This window comes from Eleutherodactylus coqui, chromosome 13 (genome assembly GCF_035609145.1).
Source record: "Eleutherodactylus coqui strain aEleCoq1 chromosome 13, aEleCoq1.hap1, whole genome shotgun sequence".
NCBI classification, from domain to species: Eukaryota; Metazoa; Chordata; class Amphibia; order Anura; family Eleutherodactylidae; genus Eleutherodactylus; species Eleutherodactylus coqui.
In genome coordinates, this window is record NC_089849.1 from 98,277,931 (window position 1) to 98,304,456 (window position 26,526).

General features: G+C 43.5%; 1 protein-coding gene across 2 annotated transcripts in view; it reads right to left on the reverse strand.

The window, feature by feature from the left end:
* Positions 1–6,074: 6,074 nt before the first annotated feature.
* The window catches only part of MAP2K4 (mitogen-activated protein kinase kinase 4), a 48,405-nt gene continuing 27,953 nt past the window's right edge, over positions 6,075–26,526 (reverse strand). For both annotated transcript variants that reach the window (XM_066587258.1, XM_066587257.1), the window contains 4 exons: positions 17,556–17,633; positions 14,675–14,823; positions 11,783–11,828; positions 6,075–9,247 (listed from right to left, as the gene is read on the reverse strand). In XM_066587258.1, the coding sequence (XP_066443355.1) occupies positions 9,134–9,247; positions 11,783–11,828; positions 14,675–14,823; positions 17,556–17,633 (387 nt within the window). In that variant the 3' untranslated portion in view covers positions 6,075–9,133. The remainder of the gene's footprint in view (positions 9,248–11,782; positions 11,829–14,674; positions 14,824–17,555; positions 17,634–26,526) is intronic.

A 26,526-nucleotide genomic window follows, 5' to 3' on the forward strand; every position in this document is an offset into this window, starting at 1 on the left:
AATGGAGTCATACACATGAGCAATTTTTTTCCCCTTAGAGCAGATTCAGGCGAGCTTGGGCGCAACTATTCTCGGCAGTATGGAGCGTAGTTGCGCCTGAATGAGGGGCATTCCTCCTCCCCCTTCACCGGCTTTTCAAACTCCACACCAGAGCAAAAGGAGTTTGAAAAAAGCGGCAGGAAGATAGGGTTTTATGCATGAAATACGCCTTGCATCCGCGGGTATAACGTACGTTGACAAGCGTGATATCGCACCTGCCTGTGTGCATGTAGCCTTAGTTATATATACCCCCTAGGGCGTTCTGCAGGACTGCAGTGCACTATTATAAACAGTAATCCATGATGTTTGGGGGATGTGGAACACCTAACTTCCCTGTGTGGTTGCATTATTTGGATGCTTTAGTGGATGTTGCGGTAATTTATACACTGCTTCTACATGTTTATACATCTATTGGGTCTGTTGAACCTGCTATTCTAGGCACTTTCAGTAGCCTAGAATAGAAGGCTTTTTATACATAGAGATTTTTTTAAATGCATATTGATTAAGGCCAGAGTCACCCGGGCGTATTTGTGCTCACAAAACTAAAGAATAAAACCCATTGAGTTCATTCACATCACGATTTTTACTGCACAATTTTTAGTTGCGCAAAACAGAATGCGGCACGCTCTACTGTCCTGCACATTTGCACACCAAAAGTCCCCATAGAAGTCAATAGGGGTGCAGAAATGCATGCAAAATACACTAGATGCGTGAAATACTGTGTATTTGCGCAGGAAAAGAACTCAAGAACTCAGACTAAATTAGTCATTTCAATCGCTGCATATTTTGGGGGGAAAATGTACCATAAAATACACTGATGCAAGCGCAAAAATGCTGCTCATGTGCGCGCCAATATGCATACACTCGTGTGAATCTGGGCTAAAGGTTAACTACTTCTTCACTCCTTATTGGAGAACTTAGGTCTTTTATTGAAGGTCGTACATAAAATCCAGGGTAGCAGGAAACTGGAGTAAAGCCACACGTCTGCATGCATCAGGCTGTCCTGACTCATAGCATATACGGGGACAGGAGCATGTAAACCCAACAGCATTCATCATGTGAGCGTATCACAGGTGTGTATAGATGTCATGAGAACACCCAATGGAATCATGTTCATAAAAACAATGATATTGAAAATGTGTCACATGATGGTCCACTTTGGGGGAGTTCTGCACCCGCCCTGCCAGTGTTTATAGAGTATATTAACGCCAACGACTTTAGTCTTTCATTTACATATCAGTTCCATCTTTCAATTTTCTGGATGTAACTTTAGAAGACGAAGTGTTGGACAGATTATTCAGACAGCAAGTCAGGAAAATCCATCAAGTAAACCATATTACATGCAGCCTGCGGCCACCCCAAGCAGACCAGCAGTGCCATACCCATCGGGGAGTCTGTTAGAGGGAGACGTATTTGCAGTAATGTAGAGGCCTATAAACAGGAGATTGATAAGATTAATGTTCACCCTATACACAGTATGACTGTTGGCCATGTAAGCGTCTAACAGCCATTCCAATCACCACTATGCTGTCACACAGGAGCGTAATAGCTCACTGAATGGAGGCGGATCGCCCAGAGATCTCCTCCAGCCACCCACCACCATTCAGAGTAGATAGTTCATAGATGAAGGACGGCCTATTGAGATGGGCTGATAGTCACTAAGTTGTTACGTGAGCTGAAAACCAAGTGACACCGACAACTCAGTGATTCTCGCTCAGTGCCCCGTTGGGTCCTGTGTTTACTCGGGCTGGCAGTTGCTCATAATCACTCTTTTGAGAGACTACTCAGGTGACTGTGGTACGGTGGAAAAGTACCCTTAAATGTAGTGTGTATTTGTGGTGGATGTTAACCCCTTAACGCCATAGAACATAAGGTTATGTCATGGCAGGGTGGTAATCAAGGCAACATGACGTAACCTTCAGTCATGTGGATCTCGCAGGATCTTTCGAGATCCCGCGGGAGACGGATGTCACAGATAGCAGACCTACCGCTGTGGTAGCAGGGGCGCAGCGGGACAGTGTGCCCCCTCTGTGAACCCTTTACACGCCGCGATCTAAGTAGATCGCGGCGTGTAAAGGGTTCACAGAAGGGGCGCACTGTCCCGATGCGCCCCTGCTATTGCAGCAGGAGGCCAGCTATCAGTAACAGCCGTCTCCCATGGGATCTCTAAAGATCCCGCGAGATCCACATGACGTAAGGTTACTTCATGTTGCCTTGATTACCACCCTGCCATGACATATCATCGGACCCCTCCCGCTGTAATCAGGGAGAGCCGACAGGTTGCCATGGCCACAGGACACCAGCTACAGGCTATGGCAAAGCAGGAAGCCTACGATCGCTATAACCAGTGATAAGGCATTGCAAGACAGAAGTCCTGCAATGGCTTACCACAACAATCATAGCTGCTATGGATCAGGTACCCCTCCGGGACTTAATGTAAAAAACCCCAAAGAACTTTTTTTTTTTAAAGGAAAGAAAAAAGCAAAACCTTTTTTTGCTCTTTTTCCACATTTTATACAATTGAAGAAAAATCTCAGTGTATTATCTTGTCCGTAACAACCTGTGCTATAATTTGAGTACACCAATTATCCTGCGCAGCAAAAACGGGGGGAAAAAAGCGAAAAAATGCTTCTTTTATTCATTTTACCTCCAAAAAAGTGTTATGGCTTTCTTGATCGCTTTTATATGTACCCAAAAGGAGTCAAAATAAAAACTACAGCACGTGACGCAAAAAACAAGGCCTCACAGAGCTCCGACCATGGAAAAATTTTAAAAAGTTATGCGGCTTTGAATGCAACGATGCAAAAAGAATTATACTTTCCAAAAGAAAGATTTTTATTGTGCAAAAGTGGAAAAACCTAAAAAAAAAAAAAAAAAAATGTTTTTGGTATCGTTGTAATCGTACCAACCCACAGAAAATGTAGCGTTTCATTTATGCTCTTTGATTGGCGCTGTTAAAAACAAAACTTAAAAAACAATGGCAGAATTGATGTTTTTTCTGCTCTTAAATAAAAGTTTTACAATACATTAGATGCACCCAAAAATGGTACCAATAAAAAATATAGTTCACCACGCAAAAAACACGCCCTTATACGGCCATGTTGAGAGAAAAATAAAAAAGTTATGGCTCTTAAAAAGTGAAAATGAAAGTCTTCCAAAAAAATAGTTGCATCTTTAAGCCCGATATAGGCCGCGTCCTCAAAGGGTTAAGAAGGACAATCATATTGTGTGTAATCGACTACATTCAGACCTTTGGGGTGATCAAAAATATACAGGGATACAGTCAGCAGTGTCACTATATATAGCGAAAGCCCTCACTGAGATTATATATATATATATATATATATATATATATATATAGCGCGAAAGCCCTCACTGACTGACTCACCACTACTTCTCTAACTTACTGGTTTTGTACAAACATAAAATTTGGCAGGAGCATTCTTTAGGTCCTTAATAGGAAAAGTAGAGGGGGTGCAACTTGATTATTGAATTATAAGGGCAAAAGTAAGCGACTCCCAATCTAACTAATAACACATTGTACCGCACAAACGTGAAATTTGCAACGACCACTCATTATATCCTAAATAGTCACAGTAAAGGGGTCATAACTTCCATATTCAATTCTAAGCATAAAAAAGTGAGTGAAAATCCACGATACATGACATAGTTCTTTTCTCAGAAACCATAAAGCCTAGGGAAATGATTTGTATACTGGCGAGAATCCACCTGCCCTCTCTGTGTCTATACTGGCGAGAATCCACCTGCCCTCTCTGTGTCTATACTGACGAGAATCCACCTGCCCTCTCTGTGTCTATACTGACGAGAATCCACCTGCCCTCTCTGTGTCTATACTGACGAGAATCCACCTGCCCTCTCTTTGTCTATACTGACGAGAATCCACCTGCCCTCTCTTTGTCTATACTGACGAGAATCCACCTGCCCTCTCTGTGTCTATACTGACGAGAATCCACCTGCCCTCTCTTTGTCTATACTGACGAGAATCCACCTGCCCTCTCTTTGTCTATACTGACGAGAATCCACCTGCCCTCTCTGTGTCTATACTGACGAGAATCCACCTGCCCTCTCTTTGTCTATACTGACGAGAATCCACCTGCCCTCTCTTTGTCTATACTGACGAGAATCCACCTGCCCTCTCTGTGTCTATACTGACGAGAATCCACCTGCCCTCTCTGTGTCTATACTGACGAGAATCCACCTGCCCTCTCTGTGTCTATACTGACGAGAATCCACCTGCCCTCTCTGTGTCTATACTGACGAGAATCCACCTGCCCTCTCTGTGTCTATACTGACGAGAATCCACCTGCCCTCTCTGTGTCTATACTGACGAGAATCCACCTGCCCTCTCTGTGTCTATACTGACGAGAATCCACCTGCCCTCTCTGTGTCTATACTGACGAGAATCCACCTGCCCTCTCTGTGTCTATACTGACGAGAATCCACCTGCCCTCTCTGTGTCTATACTGACGAGAATCCACCTGCCCTCTCTGTGTCTATACTGACGAGAATCCACCTGCCCTCTCTGTGTCTATACTGACGAGAATCCACCTGCCCTCTCTGTGTCTATGCTGACGAGAATCCACCTGCCCTCTCTGTGTCTATACTGACGAGAATCCACCTGCCCTCTCTGTGTCTATACTGACGAGAATCTACCTGCCCTCTCTGTGTCTATACTGACGAGAATCTACCTGCCCTCTATGTGTCTATACTGAGATCACTGACCTTTGTGTGCATATACTGAAAGGCTATAAAGTACATAAGGAAGCGGCCATAGACTGCAGGAATGGAGCATGCCTTGAAGGCTAAGAAAGGGCTGCAACCTCCAGTCTAGGGCTAAATTTGAATACAAGGGGTGTTACCTTTAAGGGTAAAAAGTGAGGAGAGTGGGAGGGGTGGCACATTCTGCAGAGGGACATCGGTACATGCAGTCTGAGGAGAATCTAATACTCCTTTATGTGTATACATATTTCATTCCTTGGTTCCCTTGAAGTAACCACAACTCCATACAATTTTCCATGCGAACAGGTAAATATTGGTACCAAATTAACTCGGGGCAAGCCGTGTATATCAGCTAGTTATTTATATATAGCATTTTATGTGAATATTGTCAGAGGGACGTGACATTGTATATAGCTGCTCTCTCCCCACTAGGAGGCTTATCACTACCCAGACAGCGCCATCAAGAGAGACATTGTATCAATATGTGGTTACAACATGACGCTTCTTCACGGGTGGTGCCATAGATTTATGCAGTCCCTCACCTATTTTACAAGATTGAAGTGGTAACAACACCTGCAATGTTAGAGGGGTATTCCGGAGACTGAATGTTTTTCCATTTTTTCACCCATCAACTGGATAGGTGAAAACTGATAATCAATGGGGGTCCGACCATTGGGATTTCCAATGATCCCGAGAAGGGTTCTCCAAGGGAATGGAGCGGAGGTCGCACAGGTGTACACCTGCTCCTGTCATTTCAATGAAAATGCTGGAGATTGCCAAGTGCTTGAAGTGGACGGGTGAAAACTTGAAAGAAAGGAAAAAATAAATAAATAAATAAACTTTCAGCCTCCAAAATACCCTTCTAAGGGATACATAAATTTTATGAAGTACATTGTGTAGAAGTTAGCTCATAAAATGTGCCAGTTGCCATAGGTGGGTGGTAAAACAAGAAAGCTGAAGACCTGAATATTAGAACACATTAAAAGGAGTTTTCCACAAAAATACTATTGATGATCTATTCGCAGTTGATTGGCTGGGGCCCACCGCTTTGGACTCCGGCAGATCAGCTCAGCAGGCGCCCGCTGACAGTGCCAGCATGCACTGGAGTCAGAGTAGAAGCAGCTGCTCTGACCCCTGTGTAGTGGCTGGAGCTTGTATACATTATATACCAACACAATTCCAAAAAACTTGGACGCTGTGTAAAATGTAAATTAAAGAAAAAAGTGAATGCAGGGATTTTGGAAATCTCATAACCATATTTTTCCCCAACAGATCATAGAACACATATCAGAAGGTGAAAATGACAATCTTTTAATATGACATTAAACTCATTTAGCAATTAATGGCAGCAACATATCTCAAAAAAGTTGGAATAGGGTAACAAAAGGCTGGAAAAATAAAAAACAGCTGGGGTCAACTTTTTTTTTTTTTACACTAAAGGCCAATTTCACACGGGCGAGTGCGATATCGGGCTGTGAAATACAGCCCAATATAGCGCTCGCCAACATGCGATTTTACCGCAGATGCAAGGAGGTTTTGTATCAAACACGTCTTGTTGCACTGCAGGGAAGTGACAGCCGCAGCAGATCAGTGTGGTTCCAATTGTTTTCAAGATGCACAAAACTTGCGCGAATATGAACTCCATTCTTTTGAAAGACGTTCTACATGAGCGAGGTTTTCCCTGCATGTCCTACTTTTTTTTTCCACATCCCACTGAATGCATAGCCCATGGTTTTCCATTGGACAGTCAAACATCGCATGCCGTGCAATGTGAGGTTTGCAATTGAAAACACTGGAAAACACTTGCCGATCCTCTGATGAGATTGAAAGCAGCACTGGAGGATCAGAACTTCAGAGAAAAGATAATGAGCTTGTCAGCAAGTGTTTTATCGGGTCGAGAAACCTCCTCACCTCACCCATGTGAAGGTAGAATCTCTCAGAAGCAAAGATGTTCAGGAAGTTCATCAATCTGAACAACTGCATCTAAAAATTGTGGAACAAGTTCAGAAAAATGTTCAGATGCAAAATTGCAAAGACTTTGACTATCCTGCAATCTACAGTACATAATATCAAAAGATTCAGAGAATGTGGAGATATTCATACACACAAGGCCAACGGTCAATATTGAATGTGCAAGATCTACGGACCCTCAGGTGTCACTGCATTAAAAACAGGCATGATTCTGTAATACCGATCACTGCGTGGGCTCAGGAATTCTTTCAGAAATCATTGAACGGTGAAGTACAATCCACAAATACAAGTTAAAGCCATATCATGCAAAGAAGAAGCCAAACATCAACACAATCCTGAAACGCCGGCTTCTTCTCTGGGCCAAAGCTCATTTAAAATGGACTGAAGCAAAAAGGAAAAAACTGTGCTATAGTCAGATGAACTAAAATTTTTTATTATTTTTGGAAACCACGGGCGCCGTGTTCTGCAGACTCAAGAGGAGAGAGACCATCCATCTTATCAGTGTGCAGTTCAAAGGCCTGCATCTCTGATGGCATGGGGTTGCATTAGTGCCTATGGCATGGATAACTTGCACATCTTGAAAGGCGCTATCAATGCTGAGCTGTAGATGGAGGTTTCAGAACAAGATATACTTTCAGGTAAGACCTTGCATATTTCAGCAAGACGATGCTAAACCACATACTGCATCCACCACAACAGCATGGCTTCCCAGAAGAGAAGTCCGGGTGCTGAACCGGCCGCCTGCAGTCCAGACTTTTCACCAATAGAAAACATTTGATGCATTATGAAACGGAAAATCCGGCAAAGACGACCCAGAACTGTGGAGCAGCTAGCGTCCTACATCAGACAAAAATGGGACAACATTCCTCTCCCAAAACTCCAGCAATTGGTCTCCTCACTTCCCAGACTGTTGTAAAAAGAAGAGGGAACACTACACAATGGTAGACATGACCCTGCCCCAACTTTTTTTTTTAGATGTGTTACTGCCAATTTCTAAATAAGTTACTTTTTAAAAAACTGAAATGGAAAAAGGTCTCGCTTTCACCTTCTGATATGTTCTATTGTGAATATAATATATGGGATTTGCAAATCATTGTAAAGTGTAAGTGTAAAGAAAAGAAGGATGCACGGCGTTCCAAGTTTTTTGTCATTGGGGTAGTATTTTCCATACAATTTTTCTGTGTTTAAAATAAAAAAGGATTGTGGGAAGAAAACTTTACATTTTGTTTTACCTGCTTTTGCCTAAATGTTTAGTCATTACCATCTATAGTCGCTGCACATTTTGTTCGGGAGATGTTAAACTGGAAAGTAGTAGTAAACTATCCCCATGTATTCAGACAAATACCGTAATTCTGGATAATACGCGTCTCTGCATGTTCTAGAATGGAGGCTCCCAGCGATGGGGCAGTGACACTTTTTGATCAAGGGATTTCACAGTATATAATTCACAGGAAGAGATAAAAATTATACACTACAGCAATCAAGTTTGTGGAAAAAAATAAAGTCTGTACAATTTATCAATTTATACAGAAAAATGAAGCCATTTCAACAACATGCGATATACTCCATCTCTTAATATTTAATGTTAGATTTCTTCAATGCAACATAATTTCTTTTTGGTAGAGATTTTTTTTTAAACTATTGAGTCTTACAAAAAAAAAAAAAAAAAGAATAAATTTAACCGACACTCGCAAGAACTTAAAATTATAGCATAATAGGATTCTTTTAAAATTCAAAATCAACTCTATTCTCTGCCAGAGGGGGCAAAGAAAAAAAAATTAAAATTAGAAAAATAAAAACGTGTGTCCAGACCTGATCCGTCGCAGGACCACCTGGCGGAGAATCGGTTAACCTATTGCACTTTGTGAAGAAATTTTTTTTGTTTTTTTTATTTAAAAATAATAAAAAATATATATTTATATATAATTCATATTCTTTGCCTTGCCCAGCCCTCTGGGAGAGTGGGGGTCGGGAAGCGTTGGATGATGACACCAGGTCTCTCAACTCCTTAGTAGACGGGGAAACCTTAGGGGTGAGCCTCACAACGCCTCCTTCAGTTTGGGCAGCAGCGGAGATGGTTTTGTTCCAGTCTCACCGGGTTCCACTGAGCAGGTAAGGGCAGAAAGACAACACGTTTCAGTCCCCGGCTGAGCTCTATGTGACCAGCAGATTAACGAGATGTAATTTACATGGGACTTTAGTGTACAGACACAATGGAAAGATAGGAAACAAACACAGATCTTATTGCACGTGGTGCCGGAGGGAGGGAGGAAAAAGTCACAACTGGTGGCATCTCCATCTGCATGTGGTTCGCTCCCAGTCCTTTCTTCCTCTTTTACGTTTTGTTTGCTGCCATTCGCTAGAGTTTTGTGTGGCAGCAGAGTCAATCGACATACATCGGGGAGCTGGGAGTGGCTGGCATCTGATCCAGGATTTTGATGACATAAGTGGCGACATCCACATATCGCTCTTCATACATCACAATGAAAGGATGTTTCTGTGGACAGAACAAGGGAGACAAGTTCTATAAGAGTAGAAAAAATATTTACATCCTTCCTGCCACCATCTAGGACAGGTTTATGGATTTCATACTCTCCCACCCCCAAAACTGAAGTTCAAATATACACAAGTCATTCCAGTCCGCCTACACTATACAAATACATGCATTTATCCAACCCCCGACACCCCCCAAAAGAGAAAAAAAAAAAAGTGTACAGTTGATATATTATATATACATACACACACACACACACACACACACACACACACACACACACACACACACACACACTTTTTCAGTAGTTTCTTCTTAAAACCCACCACCTGACTGATAAGAGGATAAAGGGTCATCCATAATTTCCTTTTGGTCTTTGGTGATACGACTGAAGAAGATATTACAGCGACAAGGGGACTCACTGTGGGGAATATTGCCGTGCCTGTAAAACACGTACATGTGAACACGCCATAGGGAACCAATGGTTCTAATAGGTGTGTTTTTGTGCGCACAATTGTACGCACATAAAAACGCTCGTGTGAATCCACCATAAACCTTATGCCTAGTAAGTATGATACTAATGAAGAAGTGTGTATAAGTCTGGCTGCACATGAATGGTTTTGGATTGCGGAATCCATGATAGTCATCAGCACGGACGATCTGCAGCATTCCACAAGTATTAGCAAAAATAGAACAGTCGCATGTTCGCAGAGAATGCGATTTCTGCTCGCAGAAAAAACAAAACGCAGACTGGTCTATTTTTGCGCAGATTCCATGCGGATGGCTTCCACTGAAATCAATGGAAACCGTCCAACCAGCAGCCCTGCTGCAAATTGGCATTGTGGGGAAAAGATAGATTTGAAAAAAAAAAGCCATCTGTATTGCACATGTCTGATGGCGGCTCCCTGCAGCCATCTGCAGTACAGATGAAGGAGTCGTCACCGGCCAGGCACAGGGTTGGACTCCGCTCCGGACTCCCAAATGTGGAATCGGACCTGTTCGCGTGCAACCAGCCCGAGTGTCCTGTGAAAGCCACACCCCCATTATGGATTAGGGGATATTAAAGCAAATTACTAACTTTAATAATATATTAGTTTTTATATTTAAACCTAGAGGGCACAGGATCTGTAGACCGAAAAATCCACAGGGCTTCCTGGCAGCGCAAGAGTTATTTTGTGTGCCAGTCACCGCCATCCCCAAAGGGGTTTTGATACTAACTTTAAACCAAAAAGAGTGATTGTTGTTTAAAGATTGCCATGGCGGAGAGTTGAAAAAGGTTTTGATGCTGAAGAATTAATGCGTGCCGACTCTGTACTATCAGATAAACGGTCAGAAATTTAAGTTTTCTGATGGTGCATCCTACAGGTTTTAAGCTCTGGCACACGACCTGAAGGTTACGAGTTCAATCCCTGCGTGGTACAGATAGTCGACTCAGCCGCTTTCAAGGTCGGTAAAATGAGTACCCAGCTTGCTGGGGTAATAAATAAATTACTTGAAAGCGCTGCGGAATAAGTTGGCGCTATAAAAACAAGGTTTTTATTTATTTATTTAAAAATCGCCAGCATGGCATAAAATCATATACACCACGTACTTGTTATTAATGGAACGTCTAATATTGTAGTCATTAAAGATCATCACTGGAGTCATTAGTTCTTCATGTGACGACATTGGTCATTTCTATACAACTTTTGGCATATTGTAGTTGTATGAGCTATAAAGTTATATTGACTTAAAATGTGTAAGCTTGTCCCGGCTGCGACCATTATAATGTAATGAAATAAAAGAATTAGATTGTGATGGATTCACTATTGTCCCATCTGGAGGTGTGTCACATTGCTCTTTATGAGGACGATCACTGAAAAGACGTATAAAAATCTATATGATTGCAGAAATGTGGTTTCTGCCTTTTATGTGATCTGGAGGCATCCTGATCCCCCTGGCGGTAGGTATATTTTGAACTGTGTCACTCCACAGCCAGCCACTACTTGCCCCAAAAATTGCTACACTAGTCAGCCTCACTTCCCCTAAGGACTCCTTCACACGACCGTGTCGGTATACCAGTCTGCCATAGGCGCCCATGCTGCCGATCACAGACATTGCCCAAAATATATGTGGAATAAAGATCACAGCATGTTTAATCGTGGTGCGGATTACACGAGCATACACACTAGGATGGCGAATGGCAATCAGCAGCAAGTATGCAGTGTCATTGTGTATGCCACGCAACTGCCACTTGTGGGTGGCATGCAACGAATTCTGCTCATGTGCATCTGGCCTAAATGCCACAGGTTATTACCACCCACCATGGCAAAGATTCACTCTACCACACTGATCTCCCTGTCTGCACGTTTATTTGTGCCCAGTCCACAGCCAATCAACCATATTTCCAAGCCATTAGCACCTGCAGCACTCAGTTCAACTATGGCATTGCTTCACTGTGCCACACAAATTGCTTAGAAGCAATAGATTTAAAGGTTAGTCATGGGTGAGCTCTGCCCAAAGCACAACATTTATTTTTAATTAAAACAAGTTACTCACCAAAAGCTCTCTGTACTTTGGCCTCTTAGACTCGTCCTTTGTAAGGCTGAGAGAAAAAGACATATATTTGATTATTTATTTCACAAACTACTTGTCAAGTTAAGCATAGCAAATTGGGGAACATACATTCTTCATTTTCAGAATAAAAAAAATAAATGGAAGTATTATTTCTACCATCTTGCAGCATAGAGACAAGGAGATCTCCAATGTTTACACGGAAAAGACACCCGTTCAACAATTGTCGCGATGCGTTTTTGTAGGAGCTTTAAATGAATTTTGCTGGCGTGAGGTATGAGGGCGATGGGGCGGGAATTGGAACATTCTTGAGCATCACCTTCTATTTGAAGTGTGACGAAGACAGATCTTGTCCAGTCTTTGGGCCATGATTTGGAGCTCCAGATCTTTTGACATAGGTCGGTTAGGATCTTGACTGCCACTGATTTGAGCAGTTTGGCAGGTATGTGGTCAATGCCCAGAGCTTTCCTGTTTGGTAGTTGTTTCAAGGCCCATGTGACTTCTTCCTCCAGAATGCCCAGTTCTTGCTCTACTTGACGTACGTGATCCAACGGGTTGTCTGCCTGATCGCCTGCATACAGCTCTGCTATATACTCTCACCACCCACGCTTGATTTGATCTTCTTATCTGTAATAATTTGCCATCCCAGTCTTTGATACTTGCTGCCTTGGGTGGTGCGAATGGTGCCCGGGTGTGCTTCACATGGGCGATGAGGGCTGGGGTGTGGCCTTGCTGGTTTGCTTCTTCCAGCTTCGCGCATTGGTCGTTGCAGTAGCAAAATTAAAATCAGATTGTTAAATATATTCTATTTCTCTAAGTTTTTGATTCTAGACTTTTCATTCTATATTTTGTTCATGACTATGGGGGCTGCCAACTTCCCTGATCTGCAGTTAGCATTTAGAGATCTGCTATAAAAGCAGCTTCTTTGGTTGTAGGAGGGAATCCAATGACTTCTATGGAAGAGTGTTCTAGACATGCTCTATAACCTATGCAGCGGTCATTGCACAGGGAGGGGAGGAGGTGATCTGTGACCACCACCCATTGTTATCTCTATATAGGCATTACCTTTCATTTTATTCCTGCCTATGATAATAACGAGACAACTGTTGAAGAAGTTCTCTCTGCAGAACAGGACGTGTTAGTCTATTACTAGGTTTATTGGCTAGTTTGAAAACTGAAGTACTAGAAGATTTGTTTCCCCTTTCTAAATATAGATTTATAGATCATATTAATTTTTTTTTTAATATGTCTAAACATAGAAACTTGATTTACACAATAGATTTTCTGCTGACACATTCCCTTTAACATGGTGTTCTCACAATTACGTACTGAGGAAGCTGTCGGTATGATAGCGAAATGTGTTGCCTTACTTTGGTCAAAATAAAGCAGCTTAGACAACTGCGGAAAAACCATTAATCCTGGACACTTAAAGGGGTTTTCTGGGTGTAAACTATTAAATGATAAGCCATCAGTTGATCAGCAGCAGTCTGCTGCCTGGGGATCAGTAGAATTGGGTAAGGGCTGTGACACCAAGGTCATCAGTCACATGGCCTGTGAGCAGCTCAGTCTCAGGTACAGCTGCTAAACAACATATGACACTTTGCCTGGTATACACTGAAGTGACAGCGGCTCACCTGCTGATAAGATAAGCCGGTCATTGAGGAGTAAAAATAGTTTTTTGGTAGCCCTCACCAGTAGGTGGCAGCAAAAACTGTCAAAATTATTTGATTTCTGTAAAACGTTAACTGGCCAGCAGGTGGCAGTGAAGTTACACCTAAAAAATGTAACCTGCTGCAATAAATCCTTTAATGGACTCCTCTATTTATAGGAATTAGTCAAATACTGCATTCTAACTTGGGGTTTTTTTTTCCATTCTGTTTTTAGACAGTTTTTCTATGAAAACTCCTTAATCATTTAAAACTTTTAGAAGATTTTATAGTTTTCTATTGAAATTAGAATTTGGGAAATTAAAAAACGAACTAAAATGGTTGTCAAGCCGTGATCAATAAAGAAGTGTCTTTTGAAACGCGACTGAGCGTAGACATGGAGTTACACGGTACCAACTATGGAATAAAAAGTGTCTTTTCTCCTGTTATTTAAGCAGTCTGACTCCCGGTCAGCCTGAGAACCTTCAAGCCAACCCGGGGTCAATATTACCTACTAACCAGATGAAGAGAACGGGCTGTGTGTTTTGGAATTTAGAAAAAGATAGCTGCTTTCTCTCCTGAACAGTCTGGGTGTCTTCAAAACGCGGTGAATTTGCTATTGATTTTCCACAGCGGGAAAAAAATAAATAAATCAATAAATCAATCAGCCCCATTTGGTGGGGATTTTCAGCAGACTTCATTCCTTCAATTTGAGGGGGTGAAATACAGTGGGGATTTTGGTGCAAATTTGCTGCTGCAGAAAATCCGGATCCAATCCGCCACGCTTGAACGCACCCTACCATAGGTTATGTGGTACTGCAGCAAAACCTCAGTATCCTTACAGTCTCAGGAAGAAAGCAGCCATAAACCTGCAAACCCCTAACAATATGACTAAAAAGGTCAACACCAGAAGCTCTAAGATACCTCTGCATGAAGATTGCGATTCGCCATAAACTGCCAACAGTTGATTCTCTACAAAATCAGCCATAAATGCAAGAACTACAAATGCATTTTAAGCCAACCTTGCTGTTGAAGGGTTTGTCTCCTGACAGCCCATACCTGGGATTAAGCCCTGATGCATCCTGAAGTCATTTTCCTCACATTTTGGGACCCGTTATGGCTGCCTTCCAGGTATGGGCGGTCGTGAGATTAAAAAAAATCTGAACTAATTTTAAGAGGTTGTCACTTTAAGACTGAAATGGCTGAAGAGTAAAATCCTTCCCAAACTTACCACAGATTGACAAAGTTGATAAAACTGGGGGAAAACTCCCTCTCGTCAGAGTTGCTGAGCTGCGGAGGGTCTCCCTTAACCACCTGCGTCAGTTGGTCAAAAACGCTGTTCCACTTTGGGTACGGAAACCGCCCTGTCGCCAGTTCATACTGTGCAAATGGAGAAGGAGCCAATAAGAAGTCACATTACAAAGTCAGAAACGTCACTTGATATCTCTCAACATCTACGTCCAGAGGTAGTTGGGCCTTGCGGTAGGATGCACCCAGCAGACGCCATCACACCCTGTAGTACATGTGGTAGAGGGTTAAAGCAGCTATGTAGCATAGATAGCGGAGCGTTCGACTGACCACTATTACTCCAGACTCCTCTCAACGGGAAGTGGGGACTATACCACTGACAGACACCTTTGGTGGTGGCTTATCTCCCTCTTCCTGACACTCACCCACAGGCCTGTACACACATTAAATGGTCGGCCAGTCCCATTGAAATCTGTAGTTTCAGGCAATATTTATCTAATGGTCTAATGTGTGGCCACCTTTAGTCATGAGAGCAATAGTCCCTAACGAGATTTAGGCCTGAAAGGATACTAACAGCCCATTTTATAAAAGTAATGATCTTGCACAAAGACTACAGGTTGTTAAAGGGAACCGGTCATATCCTATGAGGGTCATAGGAGAGGTATTGCAGAGTCCGAGGTGCACTATATAGATTTTCCTAGGGTCTCGGTCCCTCGCTGTCAGTCCACTGGTCGGCGGTCTCCGTTTTCAGTACGCACACAGACACACACACTGTTCTCTAGGTTTGTGCACACACTGAAAGCAGAGAAGAGTCTGCTCAATGTGCTGAGCAGTAGGCTCCCACACTGACAGTGAAGTAATGGGGAGCCAGAAAAGTACTGGACGCAGTGGCACCTAGCCTTTGAGCCGATAAGCTAATTCTTGTGCTCATAGGACATGATAAGCTCCCTTTAAAAGGGCTTTTGTTCCTCTGCCGAAAAGTTCCACCTCGGAGGAAGCTAGATGACACCGACACATAGTAGATACAATGTGGGACCACTTAAAACAAAAAAAAAATTATATACACTACCGTTCAAAAGTTTGGGGTCACCCAAACAATTTTGTGTTTTCCATGAAAAGTCACACTTATTCACCACCATGCATTGTGAAATGAATAGAAAATAGAGTCAAGACATTGACAAGGTTAGAAATAATGATTTGTATTTGAAATAACATTGTTTTTACATCAAACTTTGCTTTCGTCAAAGAATCCTCCTTTTGCAGCAATTACAGCATTGCACACCTTTGACATTCTAGCTGTTAATTTGTTGAGGTAAGCTTGTGAAATTGCACCCCACGCTTCTAGAAGCATCTCCCACAAGTTGGATTGGTTGGATGGGCACTTCTGGCGTACCATACGGTCAAGCTGCTCCCACAACAGCTCAATGGGGTTCAGATCTGGTGACTGCGCTGGCCACTCCATTACCGATAGAATACCAGCTGCCTGCTTCTGCTGTAAATAGTTCTTGCACAATTTGGAGGTGTGTTTAGGGTCATTGTCCTGTTGTAGGATGAAATTGGTTCCAATCAAGCGCTGTCCACTGGGTATGGCATGGCGTTGCAAAATGGAGTGATAGCCTTCCTTATTCAGAATCCCTTTTACCCTGTACAAATCTCCCACCTTACCAGCACCAAAGCAACCCCAGCCCATCACATTACCTCCACCATGCTTAACAGATGGCATCAGGCATTCTTCCAGCATCTTTTCATTTGTTCTGCGTCTCACAAACCTTCTTTGTGATCCAAACACCTCAAACTTGGATTCATCCGTCCACAACACTTTTTTCCAGTCTTCCTCTGTCCAATGTCTGTGTTCTTTTGCCCATCTTAATCTTTTTCTTTTATTGGCCAGTCTCAGATATGGCTTTTTCTTTGCCACTCTGCCCTGAAGCCCAAAATCCCGCAGCCGCCTCTTCACTGTAGATGTTGACACTGGTGTTTTGCGGGTACTATTTAATGAAGATGCCAGTTGGGTACCTGTGAGGCGTCTGTTTCTCAAACTAGAGACTCTAATGTGCTTATCTTCTTGCTTAGTTGTGCAACGCGGCCTCCCACTTCTTTTTCTACTCTGGTTAGAGCCTGTTTGTGCTGTCCTCTGAAGGGAGTAGTACACACCGTTGTAGGAAATCCTCAATTTCTTAGCAATTTCTCGCATGGAATAGCCTTCATTTCTAAGAACAAGAATAGACTGTCGAGTTTCAGATGAAAGTTCTCTTTTTCTGGCCATTTTGAGCGTTTAATTGACCCCACAAATGTGATGCTCCAGAAACTCAATCTGCTCACAGGAAGGTCAGTTTTGTAGCTTCTGTAACGAGCTAGACTGTTTTCAGATGTGTGAACATGATTGCACAAGGGTTTTCTAATCATCAATTAGCCTTCTGAGCCAATGAGCAAACACATTGTACCATTAGAACACTGGAGTGATAGTTGCTGGAAATGGGCCTCTATTCACCTTTGTAGAAATTGCACAAAAAAACAGGCATTTGCAGCTAGAATAGTCATTTACCACATTAGCAATGTATAGAGTGCATTTGTTTAAAGTTAGGACTAGTTTAAAGTTATCTTCATTGAAAAGTACAGTGCTTTTCCTTCAAAAATAAGGACATTTCAATGTGACCCCAAACTTTTGAACGGTAGTGTATATATATTTTTAAGACTGAGTGAATAATGAGAAGAACAAAAAGGAATAGTGAAAGTTAATAAAGTCGTGGAGCAGTTACTGAAGGTGGTCAGATCCCTCTGAGGCAGTCAAGCCGGCTCTCTCTTGGTACAAACAACAGCAGGAGTCCAACTCCTAAAACGTAGCAGTGAAGAGCACTACTCACCAACGTAATTCCAAGACTCCACACGTCCGAGCGCACGTCATATCCTTGCCTGGATGCACTTGGGTCTATCCTTTCGGGCTACCAAAAATAAATGAGGATGATGAGGAGAATGAAACATTATGCAGTATAACACACTTAGAAACAGTTGTGTTTCTGCTTTGCAAGATCTTCGCTTGCTACAAATGAAACACTGTTTGGATCCAGAACCCCATACCCCGTCCTGACCTAATACTTGTCACAACTGTATCCAGCCAAAGCACTCGGGACTAAACGACCTGGACGTCAGACTGAAACAATGAATCAGTCTGGGTTTAGGCCATTCAGATCAAAGAACTATCTATACTTGAAACAACTGTGACAAACCCTCAGCTGTGACAAGTACTTGGTCAGGATGGATAGACGGCAAAAACAGTGTGGGCAAAATTAAACCTCCCCAACTGAAGAGGCCTCTGAAGAGCGTTCCAAAATGAGACAAAATGTGAACAACGTCCACTTCAGACAAACGTACTCACCATTACTGATTAATAAAATAAATAAACTAGCTATAGCTGGCGTAGCAGCGGCCCAGGTCAGCCATGACAGACCGACATCAGTGTCAAATCTGAAGGACATCTGTCAGCACGTCGTAGTAATTAACGCTGCCCCCTACATTCAGTGGTGGCAAACAGTTTTGCGAATAGAGAGCGTTGTTGAAAAACAGGGGGGGGGGGGGGGGGGGGGGAGGACTTGCTGAACATCTGTCTGTTGTGTTTTGCATAGCTACAGCGCCACCTATCGGCAACTTTACTAATATTTTTTTTTTCCCCGCACAAATGGCTATTGTCCATATTTCAGCTCATTTGGAGCAGCAGACCGCCCTTCACAGGCCTCAGAGTTGGGGGAAGTTTAATTTCACTAACCCTGTATTCCTAATCGCTGAAGCACAGAAAAATAGTGAAGAATTGATCAAAGTCGTTTAGAAAGCTGCAGAACTCTTATTATACAAGGTCCCCCCGTTACATTTATATTTTAAATCAGCGGGCAATTCTGATACAAAATCAAAGAACCTATACTCATCGGCCCTGGAAGCCGGGAGCTTCAGTGCCGCCTGTCTTTACATCCTGCAGTCGGTAACGTTCTGTATACCGCCAATCACAGGCCAAGGCGATGCGCAGGGATTGGCTGCAGCGGTCAGCCTGTATATGGGACATCATCGGCCGTACTATGTACATAGAGCTGGCAACGACAACAGGAGCAGCAAGAGGTCCAGAACCAGTGAGCATAGGTTCCCATTTAAGCTTTGCACTACAAAAGCTCAAAATTCCCACTACAGACAACCTCCTAAAAAGGAGAAATAATGTGAATGAAGTCCTGGGAAGTGCCAGAAGCAGCTCGCCCGCGCTACACATGCCAGAGCGGAACTGGTGTAGTAATGACATCACTGGATCTGATTCTTGGCGGCGCTCCAGCCTGAAGCCGCAGGATTCTTGAGTTTCATCTATTTACTTTTTGAGAGAAAGAAACATGCAGGAAGTATGTGTGAGGACACGGCTCAGCTATGTGCGCAGCGGCAGCAATAGTCAGCCACAAACTGGGTCAAGCCGAGAAGCTGGCCTGCAGAGAGGGTGTTCGACTCTAGTCACAACAAGAGCTGCATTCAAATACTGCTGCTTTCCTGTTACCAGTGCATTGGGGGAGATCAGATGACAAAAAGGTGAAGGAATAGCAGAGAACAGCTGCTGTCAGTGGAATTGTATGAATGGAGGGGCAGCCCAGCCTGCATACTAGCACTTTATGCACCAAGCTGAGATAGTCGAGCACAGCGAAGTGATCAGTGAGGGCCAGACTGGCTGTTTACTGTGAATGAAGGCGGGCGCAAGCGATCTCCAGCTGCTCTGCCTCCATTCACTAGATGATTGTCGCTGTGTGGAAGCGCGGGAGCAATAATCACTAGGGCAACTGTTGGGCGCTTGTGCATCCAGCAATCATCTAGTGCAGCATTTCCCAACCCCAGCCCTTATGAAGCCCGAACAGCTCAGATTTTTAGGCTATCAAAATACTAACCACCACCTGTAGCAGAGCTGTGTGTGTGTATATGACGTGCATGTAGCAGAGCTGTGTGTGTATATATGACGTGCATGTAGCAGAGCTGTGTGTGTATATATGACGTGCATGTAGCAGAGCTGTGTGTGTATATATGACGTGCATGTAGCAGAGCTGTGTGTGTATATATGACGTGCATGTAGCAGAGCTGTGTGTGTATATATGACGTGCATGTAGCAGAGCTGTGTGTGTATATATGACGTGCATGTAGCAGAGCTGTGTGTGTATATGACGCGCATGTAGCAGAGCTGTGTGTGTATATGACGTGCATGTAGCAGAGCTGTGTGGCGCATTGCACCACCAGAACTGGTACTATAATTTCCTAATTATCACTGAATATATATCTCACAAGGCACAGTGGAACAATACCCCTGCAGCACCACCTTTTGTAAGGCAGCATTCCTGCAAGTCAATGTCAGACTCTTTATACAAGCCTTATAACAATAACTGGGAATTGAAAACCAAGCCAGAATATCATACAAAGACAGCTATTTTGGGGTGATTGCTCCTCATCAGTGTGCAGCAAGTTTCTGGTTTGGCTAGTCCTATAGTACGAACCCCTGTGGCAATGTCTGATGCACTGACAATATCACCTGTGCAACACTGAGGAAATCCTGAAACCATGACCTGTTGAGGGTCCATGAGGACTGGAGTTGGGGAACACTGATCTAGTCTAAAAAGACTTTCACTGATACAGAGATACAAGGGCAGGGACAAATAATACCCAGCAGGATACAGAAAAGGAAAAGTGCTGTATGGGGGAGGTAGCACAGGTGCAAGATAAGAGATAAGTTGCTGTGATGGGACCACCCCGTTAGGGGAGCGTTCACACATGGCAGATTATGGGGTGGATTTTCTACAGCAGAAGAATTTCCACCATTTCTGCTACAGAAAAAAAAAAAAAAAAAAAAAAAAAAAATCACCAAAATCTGTCAGGTGCGAATATATCCTAATAGCAGTGGCTTGACCACCCGATCTGGCTTAACACTTAGGCCGCCTGCACACGAGCGTTCCAGATTACGTGCGGGAGACATGCGTATGGCACCTAAGGCCCCCTGCACACAAGTGGAAATTCCGCGGCGGGAATTCACAAACGCAATCCTATGCAGATGGATTGCCGATGGACGTGCGAAATATCGCGCGGCAAACAAATAGCGGCATGCTCTATTTCTGTACGGGGCTCACAGAGCCCCGCACAGAAATGTCACTCACCCGCCGCCGGCTCCGGTATGCGCATGCACTGGCTGCGCGGCAGGCCGGCACATCAAACAGCCGGAGTCGGCGGGCGCAGGTGAGTACGCGCTGGTCCCTGCAGACACTCGGGTCGGGTCCCGCGGCGAGAATCCTCGCCGCTGGATCCGACCCGCCCGTCTGCAGGCGGCCTAAATGCGCTTGCGGATAGGCGCAGATGCATGAAAAATCATGCGCGGATATATGCGTATGTGCTGTGGAAAAACCTGCAGCCTCCTACCACGCCTACTTCCTTTAATGTCATAGCAACCAGTGCCTTCATCTGCAGCTGCACCGCGGATGTACTGCGTGAAAAAACGTGTCCATTCACTTGTATTGGAGTCTCCACGCACAGAATCCGACCCAAATTAGGACATGCCGCGTTTTTTTTCTAACGCATGAAAATCTGCGATGCAAATCCGTCCGTCTGGGGACAACTGCGGATCCCCATTGAAGAATATTAGCTGCGGTCAGGGGCGGACAATGTGCTTAAAATACCGCGGCAGAAATTCCGCCCGTGTGCAGGCGCCCTGAGGCCGCCTCCTCACTGGTGAGAATTATGAAACACATGCTTTTCAATGACTTAATTCCCATCTACAATGTTCCGAGATTTCGAAAGTCGCTGCATGCCCCATCGTTCTAAGTTTTGCCATTTTTCTTCTCGCCCATATTTCCTTATGGGGCCTCAGATTTATCACACTGCAACGCACGAACTTGTGATGTTTTTAACATTAGAAACTCTTATTGTGTGAGAAAATCGCTAGCGGCAGCGGTGTGATGCGAGATTATTTTAAATGAAAAAGCATGGCTGACGCGCAGACATTGCAGGAGCACATAGGCGATATCACGCTCGGATTGGATTAGGTAATCTATTCTCAAATTTACGGTGAAGGTTTCTACAAGTCTGTCTGTGCTGTAAAGTAAGCTCATTGATAAAGTTGTTCTAAATTCGGAATGCACGTTGCGTTTCAAATCCCAACTATGAGACTGATCACGTCCAAGGGGGCAAATCCCTACTCTAGAATGACATCACAAGGTATCGCGGGTTACCCGGGATGGACGCCTTGTGAGTATTTTGAATCTATTTACTACCCGTTTGGACTAATGTGTGTTATGTTTGAGAAAGGCATCGCTTGTCGAGGATGCCGAAACGCGTTGCATTAAACTTTTGACTTTGTACAATAACGGTTTCTGTACATTCTTGGAATCATCCCCTTGCCCCCAAGGAGCACAGGGCTCTTTTTCTATACTGGTTGCAATTCTGTCGGCTCCTGGTCACCCAGGTAGCCGTTCCTGCTCTGGACGTCTCTCCAGACACCTGGATTGCGAACGAAGGATATTTCTATACGCCAACTTGGACTGCGGGTGCCAGTGGGATTCCCCTTACCAGGGTTAACCCACCATGCACCAGGTAAGTTCATCTCCATTATTATCACACTTTTGCAAGTGTTGATTCCCACAAGGCGCTATCCTGATTTTGTTCTCCTTGCATAAACTTATAAGGTTCCTCTGCTGACCAACGATAGTGCGACTCCACGTCAAATCAACACTTATAAGGACAACATTCCAGATCTACAGGATTCCCAAGTCCCCAAAGTGTGTCTGCCCTTCTAGCCTGTGACATCACCGACTTCCACTAAATCCCAAAACTCTGACTAAGCTTCTTCTCCAGAGGCACACGGCTCCGTGTCGTCACCAGATTCTTCAGTGGTTTCGTCTGAGAAAATACCTCGGCTTACTCATTCAGAAGCAGCAGGGGGAGGCGGATGGGGATGAGGTTATAATCCTGCGGGCTCTATAAATAGGAGATGACATCGCTTGGGCCAGTGCCCGTCTTACACAGCTTTCATTCCCAAGCTTAACTCATGGCTACACTTAAAGAGGCACTAGACTTTCAACAAACCTTGCATAAAACAGCACAAAAGCATAGAAGAAACTTTGTAATATATTGTAGTGGGGAAAAATGCCTTTCGTCCTTTATGAGCTGCCACTTCTCCACCTCCCACAATCACCAATCATTCAATCACAATTTACTACAAGATTCATCTTGAGAGCGGAGATAGATTATTAGCTCACTGAGGAATCATGTTACATGCTGCCTATAGAGAAGAAAGAAGAAACTGCTGTAGATTGAGACACACACAAAGACACTGCTTAGCCCCTCATCCTAGTGCTGTTTCGACAGCTACACTGCTCAGCCCTGATGTATTATGTACTCCATGCTGCTGCTTCTCTTTATATTATTTGAGAAGAGGAGATCCTGCTCCCCTATCTATTGCTGTGTGCAGTGTATGGGAGCCATCACAGTAGCTAGTCTCCACCTACAAGCTTAGAGAAAACTGAGAATTAGGAACAGAGCCTGCTGGGGAAAAATGGTGCTAAATGCAACATACAAGTAATGGTGGCCAGCAATAGAACTACTTGGCAGAGACACGCACCGGTTTATTCCAAAACACGTCACCTGAAACTACAGGTGTGCTTTACATAACCCTAAGGTCATTGAGAAGTTGTAAACAGATGTTCCTCACCCACAACATCAATCTAGTCCCTGTGTGTTAGATAACATGTGTTCTAAGATCTTTTGATCAGGGCCCTCACCACTATTTCTCAAGTTGTTAATAGTGTAGGTCATGTCTTATTTGTCTGTACACGGGCCTCCGATTTTTTAAGTGCTGCAGAATAGGTTGCTGCTATATAACAGATTATCATCACAGGTATATTATATTTGTATACCATTATGAAAGACACAGAGTTTATTATACTGGGGTGCTGATGGGTTCTCCTAGCGCCCAAGACCTGATCAAGGTCTCTGGATCTGCCATGCATGCCAGCCTATAAGAACCTACTGAAGGCAGGCTTCAATTGCTGTGCTATCCAAAATGTTCACATTTTTAAGTGCTCTTGAAGGATAAAATGTGTTGAAGGAAAAAAAAAAAAAGGACGAACTGCCGCAATCTTAATGACTACCATTAAAATAATGTTATTATCCAAGATTGTGAAGTTTTCTTTAAAAGTCACATTTATCACAAAAATTGTACCAATAGAAAGCTACGGAATTTATAGCTCGTCTGACAAAATCAAAGCTTCCAACAGCTCATTGCAGATTTATCTCACAAAAAAATGCAATAAAAACGGATCACAAAAATACCTGAAAATCAACGCAAGTGTAAAGGGATCAATGAAAATCAAATGTACTTCCATTGACACCACTTATTATACGTGCGTAATACGGGATTCAATTATGATCGTGAAAGCCTGCCCTTACCCACAGAACAAAATGTAATAAATGTTAAAACAATTCATTCTAGATACCCTGAAGTGGTGCCATTAAAAGATAGAACTTGTCCCACATGGCTCGTGGAACGCAAAAATGTAAAGATTGAAAGAAAAAGGTTACAAAAGTTGCAAAAAAGGCCAGTCGCTAAAAGGTTAAACATCTATTAAGTGACGTAGTGAGTTGCTGCCTGCAGCTCCAGACATAAGCTCCTATTTTTACTTGGATAGGAAGTGCTGGCCTTGGAACTGCTGCATTCCTCACAGCTGACTTCATCCTGGGAATGACCCAACACGTTTCGAGTGACGTGGAGAAATGCCGGGGATCCAACGCCTGCGTTTAAATGCCAAACTTGGCTCGGAAACTGAGATCGCAGATGCTGGGGCACACTGAAGCACAACCCAACATGAACGCAAAAATAAACATGGTGCAAGGGTCTTTAACCCCTTAAAGGGGTTGTCTCGCGCCGAAACGGGTTTTTGGTTTTTTTTCCAATAGGCCCCCATTTCGGCGCGAGACAAACCCAAGGGATGGGTTAAAAAAAATTATATATATACATACATACATACATACATACATACACACACACACACACACACACACACACACATATATATATACATATACACACACACATATACATATTAAAAAAAACTTACCAGAATCCCTGCTCTGCGACGACTTTTTTCTTCCTTCTCCAAGATGGCCGCCGGGATCTTCACCCACGATGCACCGCGGGTCTTCTCCCATGGTGCACCGTGGGCTCTGTGCGGTCCATTGCCGATTCCAGCCTCCTGATTGGCTGGAATCGGCACACGTCACGGGGCGGAGCTACGATGACGACGCGGGACCAGCTCTCCGGCACGAGCGGCCCCATTCACCAGGCAGAAGACCGGACTGCGCAAGCGCGTCTAAAAACGCCAGAAGACAGCGAATTTAGACGGATCCATGGAGACGGGGACGCCAGCAACGGAGCAGGTAAGTGTATAACTTCTGTATGGCTCATATTTAATGCACGATGTATATTACAAAGTGCATTAATATGGCCATACAGAAGTGTATAACCCCACTTGCTGCCGCGAGACAACCCCTTTAAGGATATGGGCCTTTTTTTATTTTTTCCTCCCCACTTTCAAGAAAAATAATCTCTTATTTATCTGTTAATGTAGCTGTGTGAGAGCTTGTCTTCTGTGGGACAAGTTGGATTTTTCAATCAAACTAAAGTATTGGAGTAAAAAAAAAAAAAAAACAACTTACCGTATATACCGGCGTATAAGGCGACGGGGCGTATAAGACGATCCCCCAACTTTCACCTTATACGCCGGTATACAGTGGAGAAAAAAAAAAAATTCATTACTCACCTCCCCCGGTGTTCTGTCGCGCTCCGGCAGGATGTCGCTCGCTCCTCGTCCCCGGCGCAGCATTGCTTTCTGAATGCGGGGCTTGAAATCCCCGCTTCCAGAAAGCTAATACACACGCCGGCAGCCATGACATCATTGAATGGCTGTGATTGGCTAAAACACGTGGCTTCAGCCAATCACACTATTCAATGACATCATTGAATGGGTGTGATTGCTAACACGTGCGCCTTCAGCCAATCACAGCCATTCAATGCTGTCATGGCTGCCGGCGTGTGTACTAGCTTTCTGGAAGCGGGGATTTCAAGCCCCGCATTCAGAAAGCAATGCTGCGCCGGGGACGAGGAGCGAGCGACATCCTGCCGGAGCGCGACAGAACACCGGGGGAGGTGAGTAATGAATTTATTTTTTTTTACACTTTTTTTTTTTTTGTATTACCGGCGCATAAGACGACCCCCGACTGCAGAGCAGATTTTTCGGGGTTCAAAAGTCGTCTTATACGCCGGTATATACAGTATAGAAAAATTTAAGTGGAGTGACAAAAAAAAAAAAAAGAAAAGAAAGTTCTGCCATGTTTGGGTCTTGTTTTTATGGCGTACCCACTGTGACAAACACAATAACTTTAATCTATGGATCACTACAGTTTCTTTTTTTTGCAGTACTACTTTTAAAAAATAAAATATTTTTGAAAAAACTAAATTATTTTCTGCCGCCATATCTTAGTTTTCCACCGACATTGTCTGCGGACTCGTCTTTTTTTGTGGGGCGTCCTGTAGTTTCTATTGGTAGCATTTCAGAGTGCAAACGACTTTGAACGCTTTTTAGATTACATCTTTTCATGAAGATTTTCAGTGTGGGGTAAATAATGGGTAATTCGTACTTTTACGAACGCAGTGATACCAAAATGTGATTGTTTTTTTTTTTTAATTACTGTTATAAATATAGGAGGTTTTTTTAAAAAAATATTAATACGTTTTATTTTTAATTAAACTTGTTAAAACTCAACTTTACATTTTATTTTATTTTT